The sequence below is a fragment of the Chondrus crispus genome, genomic scaffold (assembly GCF_000350225.1).
Source record: "Chondrus crispus Stackhouse genomic scaffold, scaffold_253, whole genome shotgun sequence".
NCBI classification, from domain to species: Eukaryota; Rhodophyta; class Florideophyceae; order Gigartinales; family Gigartinaceae; genus Chondrus; species Chondrus crispus.
Window position 1 is genome coordinate 78,971 of NW_005179142.1, and position 15,133 is coordinate 94,103.

At 52.6% G+C, this 15,133-nt stretch overlaps 4 protein-coding genes; all 4 read left to right on the forward strand.

Moving 5' to 3' along the window:
- The first annotated feature begins 5,157 nt into the window (after positions 1-5,157).
- Positions 5,158-7,959, forward strand: CHC_T00004847001 (hypothetical protein). XM_005716348.1 is given in 4 exon segments: positions 5,158-5,250; positions 5,344-7,635; positions 7,700-7,738; positions 7,739-7,959. 3 exon segments carry the CDS (start codon positions 5,158-5,160, stop codon positions 7,736-7,738), a joined length of 2,424 nt encoding a protein of 807 aa, XP_005716405.1. The 3' UTR covers positions 7,739-7,959.
- A 70-nt stretch (positions 7,960-8,029) lies between these two features.
- Positions 8,030-8,410, forward strand: CHC_T00004848001 (hypothetical protein). The gene has a single exon (XM_005716349.1). It carries the CDS (start codon positions 8,030-8,032, stop codon positions 8,408-8,410), a length of 381 nt encoding a protein of 126 aa, XP_005716406.1.
- A 3,154-nt stretch (positions 8,411-11,564) lies between these two features.
- On the forward strand, positions 11,565-12,864 carry CHC_T00004849001 (hypothetical protein). XM_005716350.1 is given in 2 exon segments: positions 11,565-12,431; positions 12,432-12,864. The coding sequence occupies 1 exon segment, from the start codon at positions 11,565-11,567 to the stop codon at positions 12,429-12,431; it is 867 nt and encodes a 288-aa protein (XP_005716407.1). The 3' UTR covers positions 12,432-12,864.
- A 983-nt stretch (positions 12,865-13,847) lies between these two features.
- Positions 13,848-14,180, forward strand: CHC_T00004850001 (hypothetical protein). XM_005716351.1 is given in 2 exon segments: positions 13,848-14,024; positions 14,025-14,180. 1 exon segment carries the CDS (start codon positions 13,848-13,850, stop codon positions 14,022-14,024), a length of 177 nt encoding a protein of 58 aa, XP_005716408.1. The 3' UTR covers positions 14,025-14,180.
- Positions 14,181-15,133: the final 953 nt, after the last annotated feature.

The window sequence follows — 15,133 nt, forward strand, 5'->3', positions numbered from 1 at the left end:
ACGTCTGTACCATAAGATTACCAATCGTTGGTACAAGATTGGTACAACTCAAATCGAAAAAAGCAGGCGCATACAGGCGAACTATCGTAAGAAAAGACGTAGACGTGTTGATTTGAAGTTCCGCGCAAATCAAACTACTGAAAGCCCACAGTAAATAGTGTGTTAGCATGCTGGTACCCGCCGGGGACGAGGCAGGTGACGGATGGTAGCTAGTCGGCGGCGAGCTAAGCGAGCTCGGCGTCGCCGACTGGTCCGTCACCGCCAATATCTCCTCCGTTTCGGTTCCGCGCGCTGTCGGGAGTTCAGACAGGGACTCGACCGACAGCACCGGCCTTGTCCGCGCGTTGCGCGTGAATCTTCTCACCGAATCGGACGGTGCTTGAGGCGACGCGAGCGAGGTCGCCTGTCTTCGAGCCGAGCGGTGCGTCTCGCCTATCGCTTGCGCGTAGCGTGCCACCGCTTGGTAGTCCACGCCCGGATGCGTCGCGAGATAATTCCGCACCTGCGCGCACGTCGCTGGCAGAAGTCCCTCAACAAAAAGGGACTTCAGGCGCCTGTCCGAAAATACGGTTCCGCAGCGCAACGCCTTGTCCCACAACTGGTTACTGTACACCTCCTCCGTCATATTAGAGCTCTGACGGAAGGAGGTGACATCACCGACCGCTTCGGAAATAACTTCGTCAGTCGCGTACGTGCGCAATAAAAAGTTAATAACTTCCGCGTAGGTTTCGAGCATATCGCGCTGCTCCGCATCGACCGCCATGGTGTTCCCGTGTAGCCTGGACTGGAGCAAGGCGTGAGCCTGCCCAGTCAAATAGAACTGGAAACACCATACGGCCGCGCCTTCGCTGACCCCATTGTGGTCGCAGGCCATCTTGAAGCGCGCGAGGAATCCTAGCACCGCGATTGGATCTTGACCACCGAATGTGTGGGTTTTCAGCTGGACGTCCAACTTCTTCCGATATCGGTTAACTCGCCGCGCGGTACTCGCGTCGTAGCGCGCGCTGCGATTTTCCAGCCTATACGTGCGGTAGTCGACGGCCTTGGTGAACAGGTCGTTCAGCGGCCTGATCACCGGCAACCCTTTCGGATCCCGCCTCGGGGCAGACCGGCGATCTCTGCCCCTGCGATGGCGGTCTCCTTCTCCGCCGGGGCTACTGTAGCCCTCCGGATCGGAGTCTTCTCGCCGGAACCGACGTCGGTCGCGCGCATTACGGCCTCTGCGGTCGCTTCTGCGCGATCCGTCCGACTCGGTGTCCTCGTCATCGGAGGGGTATCCACCTCCTCCGGCATCGCGGTATCGCGTATAGCGTCCGTCGCGGTTATCATCGGAGGGGTAACCGACCCCTCCGGCATCGCGGTATCGCGCGTAGCGTCCGTCGCGGTTCTTGCGCGTCGCCCTGTGGCGACATCTTGTGTCTTCTTCCTCGGAGGGGTTTTCTGTACCCTCCGAGGTGTAGCCTTGAGCGCCGGGTGCGCTTCTCCTGCTCGACCGATACGGCTGTCGCTTTTCTGTCGCGAAGCGCCCCAGGCGGTTTTCTGTCCCGCGGGGGCCAGCCGTATCGGCGAGTACGGGAGGGCCATTTTCTGTGGGCCCTCCTGTAGCACCATAAATTGGTGGGAGGTAAATGGTCTTACCCTCCGGGTGAGGGGCCATTGTACCGATCCCGGGTGCGGCGCCGATCGGTTCAGCGTGCGTTAGCGTAGGATCCGGAGCGGTTGAGTCGCGCTGTTCGCGCGCGTCGACTCCTGCTCCGGCGAAGGTCGTGGCCAGACGATTGGCCACGGCGGAGCTGATCGCTCCCTTTAGAGCCGTACCGGACGGGGATTCTTCATCCACAGTGGTGAGCGCGGTCACCACCTCGCATTGGACTTGAGCGGGTAGAAGTTCGTCCAAAAGCGGTGGTATCGCGCTGCGTACGTGCGCGTCCACGAGCGCGGGCACCGTTCGGTCGAGGCATACGCGCGCTACCTGGGGGAGTTCCGTAGCGAGGAACTCCTCGACCCAGGCCTGGATGCGCGGCTGAATCGCGTCGACCATCCATTGGACGCGATTCTCAGTGCCTGCCGACGCGGCCGGCGTAACATCCGATGCGGACGCTCGCGTGCGGCCCGGTCGCGGTGGCGGTCGCAGCAGGGCTTCCGGGTTCTCCACCCGGGGGCGCGGCGCGCCACTGCCACTGCGGGTGCTCAGACGCCCGGAGGCGGAGTCTGCCCCTTGATCCGGTCGGTTCATCGTCGAATACGCTTCGCGATCGACGCGGTGATTTCTCAACCTTTTCCGTCCGTACGGTTCTGCGCAGAGCGGGCGTCAAGGCGCGCGGCTCTACCTCGAGAGTTGTACCCCTCCACAAGAGTACCAAAATGTGGTACAACTCTCCTCAAACCCTAGCGGGCGAGAGGCTCGGAGGATGAGCCGAGGGAGCTCGCGACGCGAGACGCGCGGCGCGCGGTTACCGAACGGTCGGACTTGCGAAAAGGGAGTGGCACACTGGCCGGTTACGCGCAGTCGTCCCGAGGTGCTAGATCGGAGACGACCGGTAACGGGTTAGAAGCCAACGCGCGAGAGAATACCGAAACGGCAGTACGTAGGCGCGAAAGGGAGGGGGGCAAGTCTGCCCCCCGTGTTTACTGCGAGGACGGTGTCCAGGTCTTAACCCCTCAGAGGGACGCCCGGGACACCTGTCCAATACAGTACCTGTCACTTACTGTGGACCAGGTACTGTACGCGATTGAAAATCTAGCGCCGTCATTACACTACCGCACGGATCCTCACACTACGCGCTTGCATTACACTGCGCGCGCATTATCCCCACACGGTTCCTTACACTACACGTGTACCCAAGCGTACACCCGTCACTTGCTGCGCCCGTTCGGTAATCATGCGTATTACACGTGGGCCACGGTGCCGCGTGCCCGCTGCGCGCGGCCGCTCCTACTGTACACCGACCGCGGATCGGTCGTTGTACCACAAGTATAACCCCCCTATAGGAATGGGGTCGGTGGAATCTAGTCATATTCATAGTGAGGGGTGTATCCGTCGAAGAGGTACACTTTTCAAATATTTTACACGTGTAGGCTAGCCCCAAAAGGACGTTATTTTCGTCTGAATGGCGCTATCCTGCTGATCACGCCTTATCTCGCGCTGAACACGAGAAATACCTCCTGTAGTGTGAGCATAGCCTCCATACTGCTCCATAATAAGCCTTGCAGTAGCAAGGATGCGCAGCTGCTCCCGACGGGAAGGCAAACTTGGAGGGGTTTGACCTTCCATATCTTCATTCTCGCCTGTATCTGTCATTCCATTAAGAACAAACCCAATGATTTCATCATCTGTGACCTCTGCCGATGCACTGTTCTCTGAGGGATTGTTAAGAAGTGTTTCAACAAGCATCCGACGATCTACTGTGCGTACCACATCTGATATGTCATCTCGCAATGACGTCAACTCATTTTCAACCCCCTCCACTGCAACACTGTCTATATCTCCATCAACCAGTTTAGTGTGACGCCAGCAATTATAAATTGCTTCGGCAGGAAGTTCATTCCAGCATTTCTGAATCCATCTCATTGCTTGCAAAACATCGACCTTGTAAATGTTCCTTTCACCGATATCAATGTAATCCAAAACCCTTGCAATTTGCAAGCGGCGATACCGACATTTGACGGCAGCAATAATACCCGCATCACACGCTTGGATCAAAGATGTCATGTTCGGAGGCAGAAATATAACGCGCGTGTTCGAAAGGTTGAAAGCGGCAACTTCGTGATCTTTTCCATGGGCAGAGCAATTGTCCAACAAAAGAACTACTGTCCTCCCACGAAGTCGCACATGAGTGTTAAAACGCTCTAACCATTCATTAAAAAGTATCTTTGTCATCTATGCCTTTGCATTCCACCTGTAGTCAATCCCAATTCTACTCCGCTCTTTCTTCTAAATGCCCTTGGTTTTTCTGCCGGCCCAATGATTCGCAACGGAAGTTTGTCCGTACCAGTTGCATTGCAGCACGCAAGACATGTAATGCGTGCTTTGTCTTTTTTAGTTCCGCTTACCTGCTGTGCGGCAATTGTGTTATCAGGCGCAAGACAGTACTGAAGTCCGAACTCGTCAGCGATGTATATATCTTCATGCGCATATGTGCGGATTTTTTCCCTGAGAGCTGGCAGTAATTCCGTCGCCACAACAGTTTCGGCAGAGGCACTTTCGCCGTGCATTTTAATGCGTCGAAATCCGTGTCTTTGTTTGAATTTGTACAACCAGCCGTTGCTGAACTTCATATCAATCTTTTCACTGTCTTCGAGCTCGTTGTTAACCTCGCCTAATATCTGATTTGCTTTTTCCTTGATAGCAAGATCTGAAAGAGCAACACTCTTGCTTGCACAATCAGATACCCACAAAGCAAGCCCTTCGTCTAGGCGATCATTGAGGAGTGGCCCGCGCCGCTTTTGATTCGGAGTTGCAGAGGTTGAAAGAGCTGCTCTCTTGGCAATTATTTTGGAAATGGTCGGCTGCGGCACAGGATGGGAAAGATTGAAAGTGTGTGCTGCCCACTGTCCAATGGCTGTCTGATGCACGTTTCTGCCGTCTGCTTTTCTTTTGTCGATCTCGTGAACTATCTTTTTCTTTTGGGAAATTGTGAGACGAACTCTGGCCATGATGCTGTCTGTCAAATCGGTGTTGTTCAAGAATTGCGACTTCACGATGCGCCACAGCTCAAAAAAGCGTCCTCCTAGACTAAATGCAATGCAGTACAGAGCTGTATTGCGCTGTATCAAGCAGAATAACACCAAGGGCATTCAATAAAATGTCGTTACGAAATGCGCGGCCTAGAATGGATCTTTTTTGGATCTATCTGATCCGGTTGAATGATCATTTGGAGATTAAACTATTATTATACGGAGGTTGCCAGAACCTGAAATTATAAGTGAAAATTAGGGCCCTATCCAAGAAGTGTATTCTTGAATTCGTATTACTAGCACCCCCCTGAACAGGCCAAAAACACGGAACCAGCATCGGTGGAGCATGGATGTATTCGTTTACAGGGGTTATTCCTTTTGAGGAGATTCATATAGAGGGGTTATACTGTAATGCAGAGCAGACACTGCTGTAGCATTCCGGGAAAGTATGATGAATGGCTTCGAGCATGAGCTACTGTAATGCTGTACGGTAGTGCTGACACTGTACAATACTCTACTGTCGGGAATACAGATAGCTTTACACTATCTGGTACTGTACAGGTGCAGTCTACAGTAGAGTTACATTGGCTCTCTGGTCCTGCGAGTGGTCGATACTGTACAGCAGCACGGTCCCTTCTCGCGTTGGAATAGTGGGGGCGAGGGCAGGTTTCGCGTGCCCAAAGTCCATTTCAAGCACTCGCGACTCCCACAAATCCTCGTCCCTCCTCACCTCCGGGTGTCAGGATCTCAACACGCCTCAATCTCCTGCCCGACCTTCACGCTGCCCCTCCGCATCAACGCTGCGACCCCATTGCCTCCACCATGAGGTACGCCCACATGGTCAGGAAGTATGAGGCCGCCTCCACGTACGACAGCGCCCCCCCACCCCGCAAGTTTGCACTCTCCAAGCACGCCACTACCGTCGTCCTCGACTTGCGCAACTTTCTGCGCTCCATCCTGGGTCCTCGTCTCGTCCTTGTCCTCATTGCCTTCCCCTTCATTCTAGCTCTCTTCATTCTTTTTATCCGTGGCACCACCCATAGAAAGCTCATTCGCGAGGCCGCCGTCCCGGGCTGGGAGAAATATGGATACGATCAAATTCGCGCCGGCGAATCGAAAAATTCTATCTTCCGGACCGCCATTCGTCTCGAATCATACCTCAACGTCCTCCAAAAACGCCGCAGCTTTAAAGTCAATTCCCGCACCAGCATCTCCTTGGTCGCCGCGTGCAAAAACCAAAAAAAAAGTCTCACCGTAGCTCTCCCAGCCTGGGAAGCCGTCAAGGAGATTGATGAAATCGTCCTCGTCGACTGGGGCTCCACCTCGGACCAGTGGGATGACATACCCCTGCTTGACACACTCATCCGCACAGGCCGCCTCTCTTTCATCCGCATTCCCGACGCGGGTGACTGGGTCCTATCGCGTGCGTACAATCTCGCTGCAAGATTTGTCACTAGCAAGCACATTCTCCGCGTCGATTGCGACACATATGTCAATCCCCACTTTGTCGAAAACCACCCTCGACCAGGGCGAAGAGAGTTTTACACTATCGCGTCTGGCACCGAACGCAATGAGAATGACCGCAAGTTGCAAGGCGTCTGGTTTGCCAGAACGGATAATTTCTTGAAAGTTGGAGGCTATGACGAGCGCATCACCGAGTATGGGTATGAGGATCTAGATTTGTACGACCGTTTTCATAGAGTTGCCAAACTTGAGCAAAAGGGTATCAATTTGGACATGCTTAAGCATAGCATTATAGGACATTTGCTGTGGGAGAAGGAGCGGTCACACAAAATATCGACTCGCATGAATGAGGCCATCGCCAAAATCGCTGTGCCCTGGCTTTCTATTTATAAAGCGAGCCGTGGCATGGATTACTCCTATTCGTACTCTGACAAGCATCTTGATGTCTACGCTCATATCAAAAGGACACCTGCGGACCCACTCAGCAATAAGTCGGAAAAAGAAAGAGAGGAGCTCAAACGCGATGTTCTTCAAAAAGCATTGCACGATGATTACAACATTCCTTGGGACATCCTACCATCCTTTACTGACGATGACCTCGAGTTCCTCGCCACATATTTTGACGATCGAACTAGCAAGCACATCGTTATCGTTTGCCTGGATGGTGTGGATACGGTTTCAAATGTCTTTAACCTCGTTTCTGCTGTTCAGCTTGGGCTAGCTTCAGGACGTCCAATAATTGCTATCTGGCGTGGTCCAAATGGCAGTGAAATAGACCAGACTGACGGGGCCGCTGTCGGTCAGCTTTTCGATTTGGCAGCCACCAACGAATTAATTTCACAAGCTGCCGACTCGCGCGTCGCTACAAAGTATTCGCTGCTCGAGACGACGAGGCTCATTGCTGCTAAGGAATGGCCCTGTATCGAATCATTTGACGTTTGCGCTGAAAAGTACGACAATGCTTTTAGTACTCTCTCTGAGATTGTCACAATTCGGAGACATGTCTACGACGAGGTGGAAGCAGTGCCATTGAACATCCTCAAAAACGGGTTTCTGAGATTGACAAATATGACCAAGATTGGCAACGAGGAAACGCGGGCGTTAGCATACAAGTCACTGGTACAGTCTCCCATTGTGCGGGATCAGCAAGCAACTTTCTCGTCGGAGGCAGCGGTTGGTGTAATTGCTGAGACGGATACGGGAATTAAGCAACTGGCGGCGAATGCTCGGGCGAAGCACAGGAAAGCGTTTGCTCCTGGGAATAAGGAGGAAGTTCCAATTGTCGGGGCAATGCATCATGCCATGCGGCGGGAGCTGAGTCGAGGAAAGAAGAGTAATGAAGGGTACTGCGAGGACGAGACGTGCAGTGTGGAAGAAGTAGCAAAAGAGGTGGCAAATGTTTTATCAATATGCAATGCGAAAGAGCTGTTTCCACCAGTTAAAGCAGCGAAGAGGGAGGACTGGATGACAAGAGGAGATGTGATCAGCATGATGGTGGCTGACTTGCGAATACTTCATCGCAACTACTAGCAGCATTCCTTCGGCGCCGCTTGGGTAGTGTTACTACACTCGGGGGTTATTATATATCGCAAATTAGAAGCAGAGGGAGTTACGGAAACCGAGGTGTTATCGCACGGGTGTGAGTGATAACGGGAGATAATCAGTCCGGAGTCGTAGACATGTTAGGGGCTGGTTGGAACATGGCATAGAAGTCTGTGAATCACTGACCGCAGAAGATGCCCTGATGGAATTGGACATCTACGATAGCGTCAGATGATGAAGAGAGTCGATGGAATAAAGTTGTGGTCGGGAACAAAATGATCCAGGATGGGCAAGGATTGTACTCAGAGCGGATTGGCTGGGCTATTGCACTTGGATAGCCCCACAGATGTGTACAGCACTCATACATTTGAAACACGCGGTATGTATCGTACGTACAGTCGTCTACTGTAATGTACTGTACATGTGCAATACTTTTTCGAGCTTCATTGCTGTTACACGTGTTCACGCCTCTTGCACCGTCGCGCAGCACAGGTACAAAAAAACAGAATGCTCTTGTTCATCACCGTCTGGGCTCACGAAGCTTGGCTGGCGTCGTCTCTCGATGCGGCATCGCCTTGACTTGTCAGAGACCTTCAGGAGTCAGAAGGGAGACCCTCGAGTGTACCGTATGATACATGTGGTACAAAAGTCTCCAAGAGGGGTTTACCGCCGACAACCCTGCATCGGCCGCACGGAAGTTCCTCTTGTCCGTATTGTGGGCCGGTAGAGTCAGAGCATCAGACAACCTGTTTCGCCCTTTAACACTCTATATCAGTCAGCGTTCATCGATGTTCATTAAATTCTCTGCTCTATATTTTACGTCCACCGCTCCTCTTCCATCCAAAGCAGCTTTCTCAAACACAAGAAATCAAGCGAACAGCTCGTCCCCTGCCACGCAACCTCGTCCTTGGGTGGTGTATATTACAAACGCACATCCGCGAGTGTTCAAATGCCATACCCTTCTTCGATAACATCGCAAAAAGGCTGTGACCCTTTCGAAATGGGGTCTTTACGAGCGGGCTTGCTCACAAATCTGGCGAAATGCCACAATTAAGGTTCGCAGGGACGGCGGTGTCAAACATTTTGGGGTGTGCCAATTTCAAATTGCGCATGATCTCTTTGAAGTCAACGAGCGTATTCCCGGCATTGAGTCTTGGATTGTGCGCTCTCTCCTCGGCAATGGTGGAAAATAACATACCGCGATAGTCGTGTGCCGGGTACACGACGGTATCGGGAGGCAAAGAGTACAGTTTCTCAGTGACGCTACGAAACAGGGCGTCCGAGTCGCCTCCCTGAAAGTCGGTGCGGCCACAGCCACGGATGAGCAACGAGTCGCCGGTGAAGACCATCGCGGGATAGCCGTCGCCCGCGGGGAGGTAGTAGGACACGCAACCCTCAGTGTGCCCCGGGGTTGCGATAACTGTTAGGCTGACAGCACCTCCCAGTGGCACATGGTCCCCGTGCGAGACGAGGACGTTGGCTTTTGCTTTGGAGGCGGCGCCGATGACAGACTTGACGTTGGGGAGCTTTTGCTTGAGCAGGCCCGTCGCGGAGATGTGGTCGGCGTGCGCGTGGGTGTTGAGGGCGTAGACTAAGGTAAGGTGGTGCTCGCGGAGGAGGGTGAGGTCGCGCGTGAGCTGGGTGTCGACGGGGTCGATGAGGATGGCAGAGCGTGTTGGGAGGTGGGCGAGAAGGTAGGTGTAAGTGCAGGAGGTGCGGTCGAAGAGCTGGCGGAAGAAGAGGGTGGGGGAGTTCATGGTGCCGTCAGTTGTTGGGAGGGGTGTATGGGTTAATGGGGGGCGGAGGGGGAGGCGGGAGGAAGGAGAGGCTTTAAAAGCGTAGGAAGAGGGTGCAGATTGTGCAATTGGTAGAGATGGTATAGATGTAACCAAGGTGTAGCGGAATTGTCATGGAGAAGATTCATGGAGTCGAGAGAGAGGTCGTCGACACTGGCTGGACTCGATGCGCCGTGCCACGCATTCCATCCGTAACAGATGCCCGCGCGGTAGAATGCCATAACACAGATTTTATTCAGCAGAAACATCTGGGTAACAAGTACAGTAAAGGAACAATTCTAGTGTCTAGGTGACAAATGGCCTCATATGAGGTCACTTTTCAACTTAATTTTTCTCGACTTGTGCTAGCTGAACAAAATGGAAAAAGATACTCTCGCCACCGCAGCTGACTTCTGCGCTGTGGAAGGGTGGAGCTTGGTGAGATCTGCACTTCCTTTCCAGGCTTTTTGAGAATACCTAAAGAAGAAGCTTTTTTAAAGAACATCAAAACGTTTTTTGTTGATATCTTCGAAACCAAAACGCCTGATTAAAATATCATCGGATTGTTGAAACTATATTAGATTCTTAGTATTTCTGTGTATTCATAACTGCTATCCCGATGTTTTGCAGGAAGCTATTGCCGAGGGAATATTGGTTAAAGAAATGGTGTCTAAACTGATTTTATAAAATTTCGATTTAATGTATACTTTTTTGCAAAAAAAACCCGGCCTCATATGAGGCCAAGCCTGACCTCATATGAGGCAAATTGCCGGTCGTCTAGACACTAGATATTTCTAAACGAGAAGTGTGACGTACGCACACAGAGACGGTTGGCTGACAGCGCGCACCACGCCGCGAGGAGCGGGGGGGCGGGGGCTGAGAAGCGGATGACTGCCTGGAGTAAAGAGAGTTGAGCAGCTGCCCCCACTGATAAGCAAAAGGGCCGACGCAAAGGGGCCGGGGCGTACAGTGGGGGCTGAGAGCGGCCGGAGGCATTACAGTGTGATCATAAGATACAGGTCCGTAAATGTCCGCGGTGGATACGTGTCCACGTGGGCGACTTCTGAACGGGTTCGATTAGTAGTTGGTTGTTGACACTTGGAGGAGATCAATCTCCGCCCCCTCCCTCACCCTCCCGGTCGGATTACCTTCCCCCGTATTCCACATTGTTTCACAAGTCTCCAGTCTCCAGTCTCTTTCTCCTCATCAAGTGCCAATCTCCTTCCCATTGATCAAGCCGCACCCCCTCAGCTCGTCCCATCAACTTGGCCATGGCGCCACACTAACCGCACAACCACTCACGTCTCCGCATCTGCCTTGAACATGCTCGCCTTCCTCGCCCCCCTCCCCCTCCTCCCCAACCCCCGAGCATCGTCTGCCCTACGCCACCGCCCCCTTCGTTCCTCACCGTCCCTCCCCCGCCAATCCCGCGCTCGCCTTACAGCCACAGCCGCCACCCCCCAGTCCCCTCCCCGCGCCCCTGCCTCTGTGCACAATGCCAACGTCGTGATCGTCGGAGGCGGCCCGTGCGGCGCCTTCGCCGCCGCGCAGCTCAATCGTCGGGGAGTCGCCTGCACGCTCATCGAGAAAATCAGCGACTTCTCAGACTTCAACCCTACCCGCTCCTTCCACCAGGTCGTGTTCTACCGCGGCCGCAAAGTCCTCGCCACCATCCCTGGCCTCCTTGACTACCTCGCCCCGTGGGCAGCCCCGATGGACACCTTCAAGGCCACCGTTTGGACGGCCGATAAAGCGCTCAGGAATATTGAGAGAGAGCTGCTCCCTTGCGATGGTAACCCCGAGCTCAGGTTTTTGAGGTCGGACTTGTCCAAAGCCCTCAGCGATTTTGTCCAGGGAAGGTGTAACGCAGTGACTACCATGTATGGAACAGTTGTTGAGGCGATCGAGTTTGGGGAGGATGGGGCCATGGAGCTGCGTTTGGATACGGATGGGCGCAAACATTCGCTCACCACCAAGCTCGTGCTTGCATGCGACGGCAGAAATTCCACAGTCATAAACGAGATACTGCGAGAGGAGAAGGAGTCTTCACATATATCTTCCTCAAAGGGCTCGGGGCTTACGACCCTCGGGTCACCCGCTGTCGGCATGAACATCAAAGGCGTCGTCGTCAAGGAAAACTTTACCGAGTTGCTCACCCCGCCTGCTCCAATCGAAGAGTCGGAGGGCGGCAATCGCGTCTTGGTGGGCGCCAAGAAGAACCGCCCCAGAAACGCAGTGTTTTCCCTCATCGTCTTTCCGCTCGTCCCTGGCGCCGTCAAAACCTTGGGCGGCTTCTTAGGGCTTAGCGCAAACTTACCGAATCACGAGCTGTGGAAGGCTCAGACCGTCGAGGAGGGGTACAGGTTGTTCGAGGACAACTTCCCGCAGGCCAAAATCCGCGAGTGCATTTCGGAAGAGCAGATGGCCACCTTCGTCCAGACGCGTCCGTCCGTGTTTTGCCCCATCACTAGACGCGATTCCCTCGCATTTCGCGTGGGAGAGCCGGCGCAGGGCGGCGTTTTGGTTATGGGAGATGCGGCTCACAGCTTCCCACCGGATCTGGGGCAAGGCGTGAACTCGGCGTTTGAAGACGTGGCCGTCTTTACCGATTTGTTAGATGGCTTTTCGAACGACACTTCCTTGGACACGGTGCTCAAGGAGTACGAGGCGAGACGCGATGCCGATACTACGGCGCTGACAAAGATCGCGCGAGTCGCCGCGCCATACCAGTATGGGCAGAATAAGCTAGGGAGTATGCTCTCGGTATTCAACCGAAATGGGAGAGACAAGTTAACCAAGCTGCTTCCCAACTTTTTCTACCCGGCCATGATCACACTCGTCTATTCCGATATACCGTACTCTTGCATTCTGTCACGAACGAATGCAACGACGCTGCGCATCTGGCTCCTCGCGGCGTCGTTGGTGGTCGGGCCTCTTGCCAGCGTGCTGTTCCTCTCCGGCTTGGCCCAATGAGCGCATCTCTCCTCGGACGGATCATCGCATCCGCAGCCATCCGGGACAGAGAACCGGGCGGGGGACGATCATCCTTCTGTCACGGATAGGTGGTTTTGTCGATTCTAGCTCTTCGACATCTCGCTCGTGAACGTGGCAAGATGCTTCGGCGGGGTGCGCGAAAAGACCCATAGCATCGTCGCACGTGTCGAAACTCGAAGGACTTTATAAACAGCCGACGTACGGAAGAGCTGGATGCGTGCGAAGTTGTGCGTGCGTGCTGGATCCACGAATGATCAAAACGAGTGATTTGGATGCGCGCTTAGATAGGTTGGGTGAAACGAGTGTGCATTTCGTACAGTGCACATGCCCGGTAAGCAGTTTTTTATCTCATTTTATTGAACATTCCTACACACGAAGCAGTTTAGGCCTGGATCATTCTCCTGTCGCGAAAGTTGTTCTACCGTTGCAGCTACAACACCAGTCTCTGATCGGGTATTTCTTACAAGCGTAATAACCCTGTGCTGCCATCTTCTTATCATCCTTCACTGCGACGATATCTTCTACGTATGATATTTCCAAAAATCCGCACTTGTTACTATGGAATCTTGTGGCACCTGCGGCGCAACGAAGACGGCAGGACTCTCAGTCGGAAAACCTCCTAACGATAGAAAAACAAGACAAACTGGACCACTGTGTAGCAAACATCCAAGCTTCGTCATATCAGGTGGGCTTGTAACACCTGCTATGTCTCGTTTGAAAAAAGGGAGACTTTATCGAGTTATTGCTCCACGAAACTGCCGTTTAGAGCACTCGCTCCCATACATTCAAAATACTAGTTTTTTTCGGGCTATCTTCCTCTGCATTTCGCTGACCTAACTATTTGTCATGAAGGCTTGCTCCTCGATTCACATCAAACAAAAAAATGGACGAGGAATGTCCGAGAGGGAGGGGTACCTGCAGCCACTTACTTTCAAGTTTTGCTTACTTCATATGTAAGCATGTGTGTCCTTGTACGGGTCCTCTTCTCACATGTACCTCGATAATGAGTCAGATAGCAGCTGTGCAAATGTGAGCGTCTTCCAGCAACCCGAGCAGTACTAACAATCCCTGGTGTATTCTCTTGACTGAGGAGAATCTCTTACGAACAGAGCATGCAACACGACTGCGCTATGTCTGATTCATGTGCGAGTACTCTACAAAGGAAAACCGGACGTTTGAAGAATCAAGGTACTACGAGAAGATGTGTGAAGATTCAAGATGCTGTGGATTGAATGCACTCTGGCGTACCATTTCGAAGGGTCCCACCTGCAAACACAAAAAAAAAAAAAAAAGTGTGAGACCGACTCTTCCTCCGGGTGTGGAACTTTTCGAGGAATCTTGGTGTCTCGACGGGCCAGATGTAGGAGCGCTGCACATTCGATTGACGAACAGCACATGCGCAAGTGTAATCTTGTGGTCTGCACGCCAACAGAGCAGTTCCAGGATCGCCGGCATTCGCAATACTGTAGTAGATATGTGCCCGCACCGCTTCTGTATTCGGCATACAGCGTGAGCACCGCAGACATGCAAAATCTGTGGACATCCACAGCGGTGCTGCGCTGCAAAACGTGAAGTGGTAGTCTCTAATGTTACCCCAGGAGAGCAGCAGCTTGTTTCTGGTCAGGCTGCCAGGCCACTGTCGAATTGATACGTGTGACCGAAGCGACAAAACTAGTAATATTTTAAAACAAACGAGGTATCAAAATGAAATCATTTGTATGCATGCAATATTCTTATTCTATATGTAGCAGAAAAGAATGGGCTACTTCATAGTGAAGCAGGTGCGTTCGACTGAAGGAGCTGTCAGTATTTTGCGAAGTAGCACGTGTTCCGAGCGATTTGAAAAAAGATCTTCTGTAAGTAAACTGTATATACAGAACACTAGGATCATTTTTGATGCCATGCGGCAACAGATTTTCGAAATGGTGGCTTGCCTCGCATGTTGTTTGGGGCGCATGAAAATGCAGACGCAGTTAGAGGGTGAAGCCGTCTGCCAAGAAAGTATGCCATTCTTGACACCGACTGATACTGTACATTCATCTCTAGAACGAATATCTACAGCGTCTCTCCTGAAACGCCTCCGTCATTTTGGAACGTCATGGATTGTAAAGCGTGTTAAAACAGGCCACTCCTGTCCGCGCCGCACCTTGACCGAACCCGCGCCTCCTGCCTCTTTTGCCGTTTCTAAAATATAGCGGTTCGCCTTGAATTAGTTTTAAGACACTCACGAGGAAACGTCAAGAATCACAGCAGGCATTGCAAAGCGACACTGTGACATGAGTATGATCGCAACTTGTTTAGCCAGTCTCCGATGAAAAGCAGATGTGCATTTCGTAGGGAAAAGCAAAAGGCGTCAAGTTACTGACAATGGTTTTGAATCCTCATCGCGACATAAGCTTGATTTTTACGCAAGAGAGCGCCTACGGCTTCAGGCTCGCCAAATTTTTCTAAAAATGACCGGGAATGACTGGCAGTTCTCACTGGGATTTGTCCTGTAGTGACACAGAACTCTCTAAGTGGCGAGAGCACCCTTCCTCTACTCATCGAACAAGTACAACACAAGAAAGAAAAGAGCTTGTGACCTCATGCAGTACGAGGTCTTTTCTCAGCCCAACACTAGCTAGCGACCCAGTTCAAAGATAAAAGTACAAGCAGCCCGAAAACAATGGCACAACTCGATA